Source organism: Pleuronectes platessa, chromosome 16, assembly GCF_947347685.1.
Source record: "Pleuronectes platessa chromosome 16, fPlePla1.1, whole genome shotgun sequence".
Lineage (NCBI taxonomy): Eukaryota > Metazoa > Chordata > Actinopteri > Pleuronectiformes > Pleuronectidae > Pleuronectes > Pleuronectes platessa.
In genome coordinates this window covers 7,142,372-7,157,971 of record NC_070641.1, presented here as the reverse complement: position 1 = coordinate 7,157,971, position 15,600 = coordinate 7,142,372, and the positions used below count along the sequence as shown (strand labels likewise).

At 40.6% G+C, this 15,600-nt stretch overlaps 2 protein-coding genes across 2 annotated transcripts; both read left to right on the top strand.

Annotated features, from left to right (window-relative positions):
• The first annotated feature begins 463 nt into the window (after positions 1–463).
• LOC128458387 (uncharacterized) lies at positions 464–9,199 on the top strand. The gene is made up of 3 exons (XM_053443209.1): positions 464–1,883; positions 2,084–5,847; positions 9,137–9,199. The coding sequence occupies exons 1-3, from the start codon at positions 464–466 to the stop codon at positions 9,197–9,199; spliced, it is 5,247 nt and encodes a 1,748-aa protein (XP_053299184.1).
• Positions 9,200–10,506: 1,307 nt separating this feature from the next.
• Positions 10,507–12,487, top strand: LOC128459204 (S-modulin). The gene is made up of 3 exons (XM_053444309.1): positions 10,507–10,887; positions 12,166–12,277; positions 12,369–12,487. The coding sequence occupies exons 1-3, from the start codon at positions 10,507–10,509 to the stop codon at positions 12,485–12,487; spliced, it is 612 nt and encodes a 203-aa protein (XP_053300284.1).
• Positions 12,488–15,600: the final 3,113 nt, after the last annotated feature.

Genomic DNA, 15,600 nt, shown 5'->3' with positions numbered 1-15,600 from the left:
GGAAGGACTTCCAAGAACTTTCGAATTGAACTATTTCTTTTGGGTAAAACATTTTATTTTATTTAGGGTGCACCCGGTAAAAAAGACATTTCAAATAAGAACAAAAGTGACTGTCGGCAGTGTATGTAAACTGTTTATTTTCTATATATGTTAATACAGTGTTTTGCTTAAATCTACCTGTGTGTTCCTTTTACTCATTGCGGTGTCCAATCTCTTCTTATTACTTTGCCCTGCGAACCTAGTGTGTACTTACCTGTCAAGTGGGTTACACAGTAAAACTTGGCGAGCTAGCCAGGAGCAATTTATGAATTCACATTCATAATCAAATTAAATGGACATCTTTTGAGTAACTGGACTGTGACCGAGTGTATTTGGAAGATAATTCAACATTTCAGGTATTTTGGTTGTATTAACCCATATCATTTTCAAGTTTATTGACATTTCACTTTTACCTTGGTTAAACATGGATATTATTTTGACAGAGAGTGTGAAAATCCCAAATGCTGTTTTAGTTAGTGGGTTAACCAACACTGAGGTTGACAATGAAATCTTTGATTTACTCAAGCAATATGGATCTATCGCTAGGATAATCAGAGTACCTAGCGCAGACTCTGAGACCCAGGCAATTGCAGAGTTTGAACATGGCACCGCTGTGAAAGACCTTGAAGCCAACGTCTTACCTTACCGAAGACCATGCACTGCCAATCCTGAAGTTATCCACCATGTTCAGAGTCTTGCCAGCGTTTACACAAGTGATGCAGGCACCAGTGCAACAAATACTTACCTTTCTGGGTTGAAAGACTTAGCTAAGTTGAGCGGCAGGGAGTTTGTAGACATCCTTCGTGAGGAGCTGGCTAGGATCAGTAAATCCATTAGAACTCAAACCCCACTTGAGGTCAGTGAAGAGCCTGTGGAAATTGAGCCACCCCTTACACAAAGTGATATCCAAGCTGCAGGCCCTAGCTTTGTCAGTGTCCCCAATGAAGTGAGTCAGGACTCTTACAAACCCCAGACTGGCATCGAGGTCAGAGATTTTCTCTCTCCAAGAGGAGAAAGAACCAGCACTTTCCACTTGCCTTCAGATCAACTCAGCACACCAGAAGTACAGCGTGTTGTGGTTGAGCACATTGTCAAGAGCAGTGAAGTTTCATCTCACATTCAATTTCCTTGTAAACTGAAACAGTTTTCTGGGCGACATCCTCAGCCAAACTTTGAAGTCGACTATGACACGTGGCGCAACAGTGTGGAGTTCTGCTTGCATGACCCATCTATCCCTGACTCCCAAATGGTGAGGAAAATTGTTGAAAGTCTTTCGGCCCCTGCTGCAAACATAGTCAAGTCATTAGGGCCTCAAGCTTCACCAAAAGAGTACCTGAACTTACTTGATTCTGCTTATGCCACTGTCGAAGATGGGGATGAGCTTTTTGCACGATTCTTGAACATCAATCAAAATGCTGGGGAGAAAGCGTCTGATTACCTGCAGCGACTTCATACAGCATTGAGATATGTGGTAAATAAAGGAGGAATCGCTGCCGGCGACTCTGACAAACAACGTCTCAAGCAATTCTGTCGTGGATGTTGGAATAGTATTCTGATCACCAGTCTTCAGCTTGAACAGCTCAGGAGTAAGCCACCATCTTTTGCAGAGCTCCTGCTCTTACTGCGAACTGAGGAGGACAAACAGGCTAACAAAACCAGCAGAATGAAGCAGCACCTTGGGTTCACAAAGCCAAAAGTCATGTCAAACATGCACGCTGCACACATGTCCTACGACGAGGATATTGTCATGCCACAGAATACAGAGGATGCCTTCTTAAACATGACCAAAGACATACAGAAACAGATTGCTGAACTTCAGGTTCAGGTGGCAAAACTCAGTGCATGTAGTTCAGAGAAACCTGTGAAAAAGAAAACAACAGTAAGTGTAAGACAGAAACAGAAGACAAAAAATACCCAGCCGGAAGGACAACTCCAGCAAATGACTGTGACAGTGAAACCGAAGCCATGGTATTGCTTCAAATGTGGTGAAGATGGGCACATTGCATCTACATGTGATAACATACCCAATCCCACCCTTGTGCAGGCCAAGAGAGCAGAGCTCCGGGAGAAGCAGCGTGCATGGGAAGCTCAGAATGGTTCACTCACCACTCGCCAGTCAAACTAGAACAGGCTTCTGTTGAGGGGAAAATGGAAGCCAAGAAACCACTATATCCCACATCTACAGGCGAACAAAAACCCATGACTCACAGCCACAGAGTCAAACGACAAAGGGAATTGCCAAAACGTCTTGTAGGCAGCAAGTGTACAGCCAATGTAAATGTGGATGGGGTGGACTGTAGTTGTTTACTAGACACAGGGTCACAGGTCACCACGGTGGCCCAGTCCTTTTATCAGACCCATCTATCTGATCATCCTATCAAGCCCATCAGCAACATCCTTGAAGTAGAGGGAGCAAACGGCCAACCTGTTCCTTACCTGGGTTATATAGAGGTTGACCTCAAGTTCCCTAGAGCCCTTCTTGAGTCAGAGCCTGAAATTTCAACCTTGGCTTTAATCATTCCTGACCTCCGGTCAAACAGTGGTGTCCCATTGTTGATCGGCACCAACACTTTAGATCCCCTCTATGATCAGTGTTGTGATGAGTTTTCACTTTCCCATAATTCATCCTGCTATGGCTACAGACAGGTCCTTCGCACACTACAACTGAGGAGAAAACAAGCAACAAGCGGAGAACTCGGCTTTGTGAAGCTCAGAGGAAGGGAACAAGCAGTTCTCCCAGCAAAACAAAGAGTGCTGCTTGAAGGCTATATGTGTGTCAACCTAGTCAACACAGAGAAATGTGCTCTGATTGAACAACCATCAAGATCAACTCTGCCAGGTGGCGTGTTTGTAGACTGTTGTCTCATTTCCTTGCCAGAGCATGGCTCCAACAAATTGCCTGTTCTCCTTAGAAATGAAACTGAACATGACATCATTCTACCTACCAACTGTGTCATTGCAGACCTGACTGTTGCAGATGCTGTAGTGGAGAATCACCTAATTGATGGGGATGGTCAGAAGCATGTTGTTGACTGCTCCACTCATCAAACGGAGACGTGTCCTGGAAAAAGCTTTGACTTTGGGCCCTCTCTACCTGAGAAGTGGAAGGAAAGAGTCACTCTGAAGCTCAACACCTTCTCTGATGTGTTTGCCCAGCATGACCTCGATTTTGGTCATGCGACGAAAATCCAACACCACATCAAGTTGAAAGACGAGACACCCATCAAACAGAGACCCCGTCCAATTCACCCTCGTGATTATGAAGCAGTCAAAAAGCACCTCCAAACCCTTCTTGATGCAGGCGTAATCCGAGAATCAGAGTCCCCATTTTCATCGCCAATTGTGGTGGTGAGAAAGAAGAATGGCGATGTACGCCTATGTGTGGACTATAGAAAGTTAAACTTGCAAACGATAAAAGACTCTTATGCCTTACCAAACTTGGAGGAGTCATTTTCTGCTCTCGCTGGATCCAAGTGGTTTTCAGTGATGGACTTGAAGTCTGGGTACTACCAAATTGAGATGAATGAAAGTGACAAGCCAAAAACTGCCTTTGTGTGCCCCTTTGGATTCTGGGAATTCAACCGGATGCCTCAGGGAGTCACCAATGCACCGAGCACATTTCAACGGCTCATGGAAAAGTGCATGAGTGACATTCATCTGAGGGAGGTCCTGGTCTTCCTTGATGACCTAATAGTGTTTTCGGACACTCTGGAGGAGCATGAGTCTAGGCTCACCCACGTGCTCAACCGTCTCAGGGAATATGGCTTGAGGCTTTCACCTGATAAATGTAAGTTCTTTCAGACTTCAGTGCGTTATTTGGGGCATATTGTGTCCAGCGATGGAGTGAAGACCGACCCTGAAAAGGTTCAAGCCTTGAAAACCTGGCCGGGACCACAGAACTTAAAGGAACTCCAATCCTTCCTCGGATTTTCCGGTTACTACCGGAGATTTGTGAAGGATTATTCAAGGATAGTCAGGCCCTTGACCAAACTCACTGCTGGCTACCCACCACGGCGGAAAGGAGTCAAGATAGGCCTCAGTGATGGGAAATACCTCAACCCAAAAGAGCCTTTTGGTGAACGCTGGGGCACTGAGTGTCAACAAGCCTTTGAGGCGATCATACACAAACTGACATCATCTCCAGTCCTTGGTTACGCAGATCCTAAACTTCCTTACGTGCTCCACACTGATGCCAGCACGACAGGATTAGGAGCTGCTCTATATCAAGAGCAAAACGGGAAACTGCGTGTAATTGCTTATGCCAGTAGAGGACTCTCCTGCAGTGAAGCAAGATATCCAGCGCACAAGCTTGAATTCTTGGCCCTTAAATGGGCCATCACAGAGAAGTTTCATGACTATCTGTATGGAAACTCTTTCACTGTTATCACAGATAACAATCCCTTGACATACCTACTTACCACAGCCAAGCTTGATGCTGCGAGCTACCGTTGGTTAGCTGCGCTCTCAACATTCACTTTTGACATCAAGTATCGAGCTGGCAAGCAGAACATGGATGCTGATGGTCTGTCAAGGAGACATCATGGTGCGCTGGAAAATGATGCCACATCACAAGAGGAAAGCCAAAGGATTGACCAGTTCACTTCTCAGCTACTGACATCAATAAACAAGTTTGAACTGGTGACTCCAGAAATTGTCGAAGCTACTTGTCAAAGGCATACTGTGAAGCAAGATCAAGAGCTCTCACCTTTCCCTGGCTATGTTGACTCACTTGCCATTCATGCAGATGCAATTCCTGCTGTCCTTGAGGAGGATGAGTCACAGGATGGGATCCTAACAGTGCCTAAATACAGTGAGTCTGATCTCATGAAACTGCAAAGAGAAGACCCTGGCATCAGTAGTGTTATCAGTTTGGTGGAATCCGACAACTTACCTGCAGATCACACGGCAGATTCTCCTGAAGAACGGTTGATCCTGAGAGAGTGGAAACGGCTTCAACTGAAGTCAGGCCTTTTGTACAGGACACGGGAGTGTGAGGGACAAACCCTATTTCAGCTGGCACTCCCAGATGTCCTACGGCCTATTGTACTCAGGAATCTCCATGATGACATGGGACATTTAGGGATTGAACGTACCCTTGAACTCACCAGATCACGATTCTACTGGCCAAAGATGGCTGCTGATGTAGAGAGAAAAGTGAAAACATGTGAGCGATGTGTTCGAAGGAAGACCCAACCGGACAAGGCTGCCCCACTCGTGAACATCAAAACAACTAGACCAATGGAGTTGGTCTGTATGGATTTCCTTTCACTAGAGCCAGACAGCCACAACACTAAGGACATCCTCGTTATTACGGATCATTTCACTAAATATGCCGTAGCCATCCCTACCAGAGATCAGAAAGCTAGTACCGTCGCTAAAACCTTATGGGAACACTTCTTGGGCCATTATGGTTTTCCTGAACGCCTTCACAGCGACCAGGGTAGGGACTTTGAGTCTCATACCATCAAGGAGCTATGTGCATTGGCAGGTATTCGTAAGGTGAGGACAAGCCCTTACCATCCCAGGGGAAACCCTGTTGAACGGTATAACCGAACACTCCTCAGCATGCTAGGCACTCTGAAAGACAAAGAGAAGATACAGTGGCGAGACCATGTCAAACCTCTCACTCATGCTTACAATTGCACCCGAAATGATGTGACCGGGTTCTCCCCATATGAGTTAATGTTTGGGAGACAACCCCGGTTACCCATAGACTTAGCCTTTGAATTGCCAGTCAAGGGAAAAGAGTCAAGTTCACATTCTCAGTATGTAAGGAACCTGAAATCTCACCTGGAAGAAAGTTATCAGGTTACATATGTTACAAATTTAACATGGAACCTAACAAAGGGGGAGATTCAAGATCCTCTTTTGGTCACTTTCTTTAACATTGCATGATGGGATGCTCTTTAACATTTTCACTGACTTTACAGGGAATAATTTATGGATGAAAAAAGCTGATATTTGTGTTTGAAATTTGCTGCAGCTCATTTGAACTTGTCATAGGTATGTGCTCCACTGAATAACATTGCAGTTTTATATCTTTTACACATTGACAAGTTTTGGTGCATATTTGATGCACACTTTTACGTTCCTCCAGGATAAACTGTTAAAACTTTGATTTACCTCTAGCGCCACCTGCAGATCAAAATATGAACACACGTTAGTTTGAGACAAAACGTTTTCACTTAGCTCCAAAGCCTTGCAGAGCAGCTAGGGAATAATGACTGTGATATGGAATCACCACATATACTCATAACTTGGAGCTAAAACTTGATTCTATGAACAATCACAGCAACCTCGTCGTGTCTTCGGAACCAAATCCAAAAATTGACATAAAAAGGTCAGACGCGTCACGCTAACTAAAAATATATGCAGCAAACAAAGCTTGAAGAGATACAGCTCAGGGGGTATTCTGATCAGAGTCCTCCACTGCGGGACCAAAATAATGACCATGTTAAATTTTTTAAACAATTTGTTTTGTACGTGACAGCAACCATGGTTAACCATGGTCCTGAAATGTAGAGCTGCAGGATAAATCATGACCCAACAAGACAATGACAAATCTTCAAAATGAGTCATGCTGGGAATCTATTGTGTGTTATATAATAAACAGAACTCGTACACTCATGCGTGTATAAGCTTGAGTTGATTATAAAAGTGTAGAACGAATATATTCTAGTAATAGTGGAGTCCCAACAGGTAGCCGATTAAGACTGAGTTCCGAGTTCAATTTGCTCCTATGAAATTACAAAGGTAGAAATATGAATACATAAATTCCTCTTTAGACATGACAGCAGTATATCAGCCAGAGTAATTCCCCCAAAACACAAAGAGATTATTCTGGACATTAGCTTCCATGTAATAACAATGTAAATACAGGCCAAATAGGTCGAGCATTACTTTTGATTAAGTTCTAAGCCTTTTGTACAGTGCATATTTCCCAGACTTAACATTTTTTATGTAAGAGATACCTGCTTTGGGGGGAGGGAAACTCATTTGAGTAAAATATCAGAACGACTGGCAAATGTCCGATTTCAGTCACTGCCTTTTCTCTTGAGACAGCAATGCCTGACATTTTGTACATTTTAAGACAAAACCCCAATGTTTTGTGCTGAAGTATATGATATCTACAGACTGAAGGTTGAGGTTCCTTATCTGATATTGCAAAGGCAAAGGTATCAGGTTACAGACACTCCCAGATTTAGTTAGCAAATATCTAACTTAAAAAAAAAATGTTCCCAATCTAGTTTTAACGGCCATATAAACACACACTGCCTATTTCATTTCAGTGTAAGGTGTCATTGTATAGTTTAATAATTTAACCATCAATCAAATTCAACCAAATTTGGCCACAAAGAGAAAAAGTAAAAGTATCAGTGACACATTTCATAATGAAATCAAACATTTCAGACATCAGCATCTTGGTTGCTGAGTAGCCTTGGTGTCATCAACCCCCTGCTGATGTAAGGGTTTGTAAATATGGCTGGACTTTAAGGCTACTTCCACATGACTTAGCACACCACCTCCCCCCTCGAGATATGTCTGGCGTCCACACTCCTTCAGAGTTTTAGAGCCGCAAATAAGTTTAGAAACGCTGCTGGCCCAGTTTAGGTCGAAAACTCAGTTTTGTCTAAACAGGCAGAAACACAGATGTATGGAAACAATGAAACAGATCCAAGAACAGCTCGCTGACTCTGGTCTTTTTGGTCACAAGTTGGCCTTCACTGATTCGTCAGACTCATATCACACAACCCTCTTCCAGAATAAAACTACCAGCTTGAGCCTCAGCTACCAGGGTGAAATGCAACATGGACAATCAATTACAAGAGTTGGTGACCCTGAAATAGCTGTTGTGAAGTGAAATGCTGCATCTTACAATGATGGAACTGGTAACATGTGAAGGAGACAAGCTATTACTCAAGTCATCTTTTCACACCAGCATGCACATAACCATCGTACATGAGTGATAACATGATATGCGTTTTCTTAAAAGTAGCTAAAATGTTAAATACAAAAGACTAAATGATCCTCAATAGAGAGGCAGACAGGTGATCCAGCAGTAAAGCGAGGCAGAGAGGTTGGCAATAAAACAAATCAACAACAACATTTAGTTTCAGGCAGGAACAAAAAGACAGAGAGGTTGGCCGTTGTGTTTCTACCTCACAGGTGCTCTTGATTGGATGACACACACAACTCAGGTTGACTTTACAGGAAGCCGCGCCTGCAGCAGCACAGTCAGGCCCAGATATCGAACAGGGACAGAACAGACAGGACACACAGGCAGGAAGTCGTCCATATTCCTGACAGCTGATTGGTTTGTTTTTGATAACATCATCTAATCAGTAAAGTGTTGTCAACAACAGCCTGCCAAACACAGAACACTTTATTTAAGTGCCGTCACTTATCACTTGTATTTTTGCAGGAGAGCTTTGTTCCTATCTCTTTTTTATTTACAACCTCTTCACATTTCATGTATTTACTTCTAGTTATGTTTATTCATTTATATGATAAAATATGACACATGGTGTATCTATCTATTATATTTAAAATCTTAAGTATTTATAATCTATTAATAAGTGTTTATAGCAAATATACATGTAAATATGTGATTTGAATGTGTGTGACAGCGAAAAAAGTGTTTTTTCAAAAAACAAACCCTCTGAATAACCAGGATAAATCGGTGTTTCCGGTTACATACAAGGAAAAACATACTCAGTAGTAAATGATGGCTCAATGTAGAAAATAAGAAATAATAACATTCACTGAGATTAAAGCAGATTTTGTAGAATCAGGAGACGTGTCTCATTTCCTGAGCAAAACAATTGGCCCCCCACTGATCCTCAGAAATCCAGTTACCCACTGGAATAGTTGAGTCCATCACCTTCATCCTAAATGCATCAATGTCAGCACGCTACACATCTGTTATATGGTTTTTAGCTGAGCAACTCCAACACTCTGCCATTTCACAGCTTTTGTCTCACATCGCTTCTTTAATTACCTTCACTCGCGGTGGTTTTGGCACCACTGCAGCAGATGGTCTTGTAATCTGGCCAGAGACTATAACACGGGAGACATGGATAATCTCCTCCTATTGTAGAGGAGCGGTCCATCCCACGCAGGCCAGCACGATGACCCCCAGCATCCGGCCGGCCTCGTCTGAGTCAATTGCTGCCTTCACTGTCTCCCTGCAGACATTTAAATCATACAAAGAATCAATGGAGCAAACAAAAACAGTTGAATGGGAATGTTTTGTGGATAGAGGATGGCATATACCATAGACAAGATTTTGAAGACTTGAATTGTCATTTGTTATAATAATTGATTTGAATTTGTTTCCTTCTGCATTTGTAACGTTTCAAATCACTCATTGTTGAGATAGTTGAGATAAAACCAGGCTGCATGTCTCAGTATTACAGTTTTTATAGCTGTATGATAAACAGAACAGGACCAATACTGGGTCCATTGGGAACAGATCCATAAGGAAACGGAAAGCAGCTTTGTTGTTGAGTTTAGTTTTTTTTTTTATTGATGTTAAAAAATATACAAAAGTTTGGTAAAATCTGACCGCATTTTTATACATTTTCCTTGTCTCCTTACTAATCTTTTGAATTAATTTCAAAGATAGAAATTAAGTTAAATTAAAATGTATTGTTGTTTATGCTTTGTATAGCCCTAAAGTTAATTTCAAAATTTCAAAAAGTTATCATTATCCCTGTCAGAGAGGCACTTTCATTATATTAGCTGATGCAGGTTAAGCTCTGTTCTTAAAAATCTTGATATTGTTCATGTCCCCTTTATCAGGGTTTTCATTTACCAGTGAAATGCTATGTTCAATGATATTTGTCTGTTTGATACCTTACATCGTGTCATCTATGATGACATTTTTATTTTACAATTTACTTAGATTAGCTGATAAAAAATATATGTAAGTAAAAAGAACGATAAAAAGCAAAAAGGTATAAAAATAAGTATAATTGTGAAAAGGCAAAAAGAGATCACAGAGATGTGGATGGATGAAAAGCAGGATGAAGGCAAAAATAAATGCTTGATTACATACTTCTTCTACTACCAATCATTTTTTTTGTGTATAGCACGATGTAACTAAATATTGAAAGTGAGTTATTAAGCCCAGAGATGCAGAAGGGATTGTACTTTAAGCAATAATGCTGGACTAGGATGAAGGGTCTCACAGATGTTGACCTTAGAATTCTATCCACCTGTTTTTAATCCTCTACTTATACCTACACTATTTAACTGTGTCTTCATAAAGTTGCCATAGTGGTGTGACGTAGTTATCCCCTTAATCTTTACGACAGCTGTCTGGACTTAGGTAGTGATGACTATAATCCCATTTTGCACTTTGAGGGGCTTCCCGGGTGAAGACAAGGCAGAGTGAAGTGAACACCACAGAGGTTTCACCCCCTGCACATCATCGATAAAAAAGTTAGTTTCCACTTTCTGCCTAGGATGGGAAACGCAAAGAGCAGTGCTTTGTCGAATAAGCTCCTGGAGGAGCTGAAATCCAACACAAAATACTCCGAGACTGAGCTCTGCACTTGGTACCAGTCCTTCCTGAAGGAGTGTCCTGGCGGGAAGATCAGCAAGCAGCAGTTTGAAGGCATCTACGCCAGCTTCTTTCCCGACGCAGACCCCACAGCGTATGCTCGGCACGTATTCAGGAGTTTCGACACCAATGCAGACGGCACTTTGGACTTTAAGGAGTACATTGTCGCCCTGCACCTCACCTCCGGGGGAAAGACTATGCAGAAGCTGGAGTGGGCCTTTGCACTGTACGACGTTGATGGCAATGGAGCCATCAGCAAAAATGAAATCCAAGAGATTGTTAGGGTACTTCTACCTTCTTCGTTCATTCAGTATGGTGGTGCAGACAACCGTGTGCTGTAAAGCTTGCTACTCATAACCTGAAGCATACTTTAGACAATGTGTTGTTAACCCTGCATAATTAATAACATTAGACTTCAATTCAGCTACAAACCTAAAGCTTTTCACACATAGTAAAAGTAGAATGTTAAAAACAAAATTGCATATTTCGTTTGTATTTCTATACACCGATTTATTCCCTCAAAGCAAAGATATATAATAGATTTAATTATTTTAAGTTCAATACTGTTTCACCTTTGCTTTTGTTGTGGTCTTAAATCCTTATTTTTAAAGTATGTATTGATCAATCCAGAGAATAACGGCCAGGCTCTTCATTGACACATTGCCATGAATGATCAATGAATCTAATAATTATTATCTTGATATATGATATATTTTGTTTTTATAACTGCATGTCAATTTTGCCAATTCCATTTTTGGGATTTGTTTGTTTATTCAAACAGGCGAAACATATTAAATGTACAGAAAAGAGAAAAAACATCAAAGAACTTGAAGTGTTTTTGATGAATGATAAATAGTCATTTATCAATTATTAGAATTTGTTTCTATTAGTTTAGGTAGAAACTGAAGCCATTCAAAAATCCATACACAAAATACATATACTACTGGTCAAAAGTTTTAGAGCACCAATTTTTTCAATATTTATTTCATATAGACTGACACAAAGCTAATAATAAAGATAGTAAGTGAAGAATGACAAAGAGAAAAAATGGAATCATGAACCCTAAATTTGATCTAAATCTTTTACTTCAGCAGCTAAACAAACTCTTGTGATGTTTTCTTCTGCAATGGGAATCAATCACTGTTTGAAAAGTTCGTCCCTACACTTTTGAGGACATTCATAGGAATGTGTTGCACTTGTTGTTTTCTTTTGCTATCACCTTCTGTCCTCCTTCTATCTTCCTTTGTTACTTGTCTTTTCCCCCTCCATCCAGTTAGCTATATACAGTACTACACAAACTGTAGTTACATAAGTCCTTTAGCTGTGTAGAGTAACAAAGAAGGTTGGGGCTCCTGAAGGAAGTCTTTGTATTAACTCTCAAAGCTTCTTTTACCTCGATTGCTGCCGGAACACTGTTTTATCCCTGGAAGAAGTCAGAAAGCTGTTTTTAGGTTATTCACTGGTTCTAAAACTTTTGACCCCAAGTGTAGATACGTTAATTATTTAAAGATATTTAAATACTGTCTGAATGCACAATTCATGATCTGTTTCGTAAATTGCAGTCAATATTCAACATGATTCCTGCTGACGGCCAGAAGAATCTCCCTGAGGATGAAAACACACCAGAGAAGAGGTCTGAGAAAATCTGGGAATTTTTTGGGAAGAAAGAGAACGGTAATTCATTATTCATCAACTCCATACATCCATTAAAGTATTTTTTTCAAAACCTTTCCAATTTGCTTTACACTATGTTTTACTTTTACAGATAAAATCTCAGAGGGAGAATTCATTCAGGGCGTGATGGACAACAAGGACATCTTGCGGTTGATACAATATGATGAACCTCAGAAAATTAAAGACAAGCTAAAAGAGAAGAAGCATTAGTTTGCCTGCAAGAAAGCTATTTTTCGTGTTCTAAAGACTGTTTTATTTCTCTGTTTACATTCTTATGTGATATGATTGCTTGAACTCTTGACCCCTCCATTTTCTTCTCTGTGCTATTAGCCAGACAGTGTTGTGTTTTTGTCTGTGTACCAGAAAGCAATCAGACATTGTACTCAATTATAGAAAATATCAGTAGAGGAACTTTAGAAATCAATCCCAGAGTTTGAATGTTGGTTCTTTGTGTATCTAGTATTATTCCTTCCTACAAAGTCATAAAGCAGTACATTTGGCAAAATTGACAAGAAATTGATGTAGTGTTAGCGTATATTACCATAAAACTACAGTTTTATACTACATACTATATCATGTTTTTAAACAGTGCAAACAAACTTTTATAGAAGCAACCAAACTGTGGTTACTGCACTCCAACTTAAGCCTCCCTAGCTAAAGAGCCAGCTAAAGCTAAAACCTTTGCCTGTTTCCTGAAATGAGAAATATCAATTGATGCTCTAACATCTTAGTAACTGTATTGTTATAACAAAAGAAATTGAAAAGAACAATAAAAGTAATACTAGATAAAGTAGTTCAGAAAATGCTAATTAGCCTTGCTAGCAGAGTAGCAGCCAACTTTGCAGCCTCTTCAATCATTTGATTTCATGTGGAAACACTTTTAAATGGCTCTTCTTGTACAAGATAATATTTTGTTTTCAGGTTACTACATTATAATAAATGTGTATGTGTCATAATCAGTCATTGATTTTTAAGGCAGAATAGGCCCAAATATCCAAACTTAATGTCTATACAAATTGAATAGTGCTGAGTCATGACTCTCCACAATTTTACTTAGGGCCTGTTCACTCTCGCTAGGTAGCATTAGGTTGATAATAAGAAAGTCAGGCAGGAGAGCTCCTTGTGAAAGGAATTAGGCTCGGGTTAACAATCCGCCTGTATCAGCTAATCCTATTAGGAGCTGAAGGTCAGTTGAGACAAACAGCCTCATCACTCAAAGTGTCTAGTTTGGAAAATATCAGTATTTATCAGTATAGGATAAGTTAAATAGTTTTATGTTTCCAGTATCATTGCCTCTAAAAACAAATATATATATTTCGGTTTAGTTCTAAATATGTTTTGGAAAATAAACCTGAAAGTGGTAATTGGTAAGAGAATGCCAGGTGTTAAAAACATGTAGTAGTATGTGGTAGCAGAGTACTCCTCAGTATGTACTGCCTGAGATGCATCTTATTTTTGAGGCGTTCTAAATATGTTATTACAACACTGTATATATTACATATATATACATGTATATATTTACTTAAAACATTTGCCTTCACATAGATTGATGATTCTAATGTTAGCCGATGAACAGGTTTAGCAACTCATAAAACATCTATATGTTTAACTTGAAGGCACTGTATGAAAATCTTATACAAAATGTGTAAAGTTTGATATATTTATATTATACATCAAAAACCGACTTTTGCTTCTGGTGTCATTTGTAAAGGTGCACTTCACCATACTAGGAGGTGTCTCAGGCTTGTTCCCAATTCAGGCATCTGCATCCTTTGGATGCTGCATATAAATGTCCAGTGTGGAAGATTTTGTTGAAAGGGATCTACTGAAAGAAATTTTATATAAAATAATCCAATTAATGTCTTCACGAGTGTGTTTCATCTAAATTATACAAGTTGTGTTTTTATTTACCCTAGAATGGCCCCTTAATATTTAAATACTTTACTATATTTACATCAGAGGGGGTCTTCTCTATGGAGGCAGCTGTGTTTCTTGTAGTAGCCCAGACTGGACAAAGAAACAACGTTTGAGTTTTTATGAAAACTGAAGGTTACCACACAGTGTCACAGCTGTAGTCCCATAACAAGGGCTCCCAGGATTTACTTAAAAGGGACATATTATGAAAATTCCACTTTTGTAGTGCTTCTATACGTTAATTTGGGTATCTGGCATGTCTACCGTCCCGAAAACTCTGGAAAATAACAACTCCCGCGATTTGTTGTGGTTCCTCTATGTCAGAAACGATACGCTAGAGTGCCTCGAATGGGATTACGACCGAAATAAACGTCATAGTCACACCATGCCCATGTAGGGAGTTTGCTACATGGCCTTGGACGAGCGAGCTAACGCTAGCCGGGCTCCATCGGCCCGGTTAGATAGCTCGCTTGTATCTTGTGAAGGAGGGAGGGTGAGGGGAGCGGGGCCCTCAAAATAGGTAAATCTGAGGAGGGCTGTTTTAGACAGGGTAAAAAGGGTGCTGTTCTAAATGATCCTTGTGGTATTTTGACCAAAATATGTTACAGACATTTCCTTAAGACCCCAAGGAACCATATCAACTGTGGTAAAAAGGGGCATAATATGTCCCCTTTAATGCTGGGGATGAAGCTAACTTGCTAGCTATGTGGGTGGTCACGCAGAATTGAATCCAGTGGCTCACAGTAGCTAATGATGCAACCGTAAGAGCAGGACAAGCTGGTGACGCAAGTAGGAAATACTCCTTAGACCAGACCTACTCTATATATTCCATGAGGCCATACCTTATTAGACATCAGAGGGATATATCCCCTGAATTGAAATACCCCCTTAAATATATAGAGTCAAATTCTTAAATATCTTGAAGTGGAAAAAAAACCTTGAAACAATCTGAATCAGTTTTTACGGTCAATGTGTTGAAAGACCTGAGAGCCTTGACAAGGGCCAGATTGGTGATCAATGAGTATCTCTGAAATGTAGAGACTTGTTGGATGCCAACTACTGTCCTTGGTCAGAGGAAGGGCCAACCATGAACAAGTAACCAGTAACAATAAACCAGTGACAAGGTGTTGGGGGCTCCAATCTACAACAGCTCCATCTTGCTCCCTCAAGGACTTCAGCTCATAACGTCTTCGTACCAGATACCCACAGGACCCCTTCAGAGGTCTTGCAGAGTCAATACCTTGGTGGGTCTAAAGTGTTTGGGAGGTACGTGGAGGACCAACAGTATATTTGGCGGGTATGGTGCTTTGGTTTTAGCACATAAGTGTACTGCATGTGCAGAATGAACAGTTTACATTACATAATCTCACTTTTGCTCAGTTCTGATTACACAGCGTCCATCCACCTGC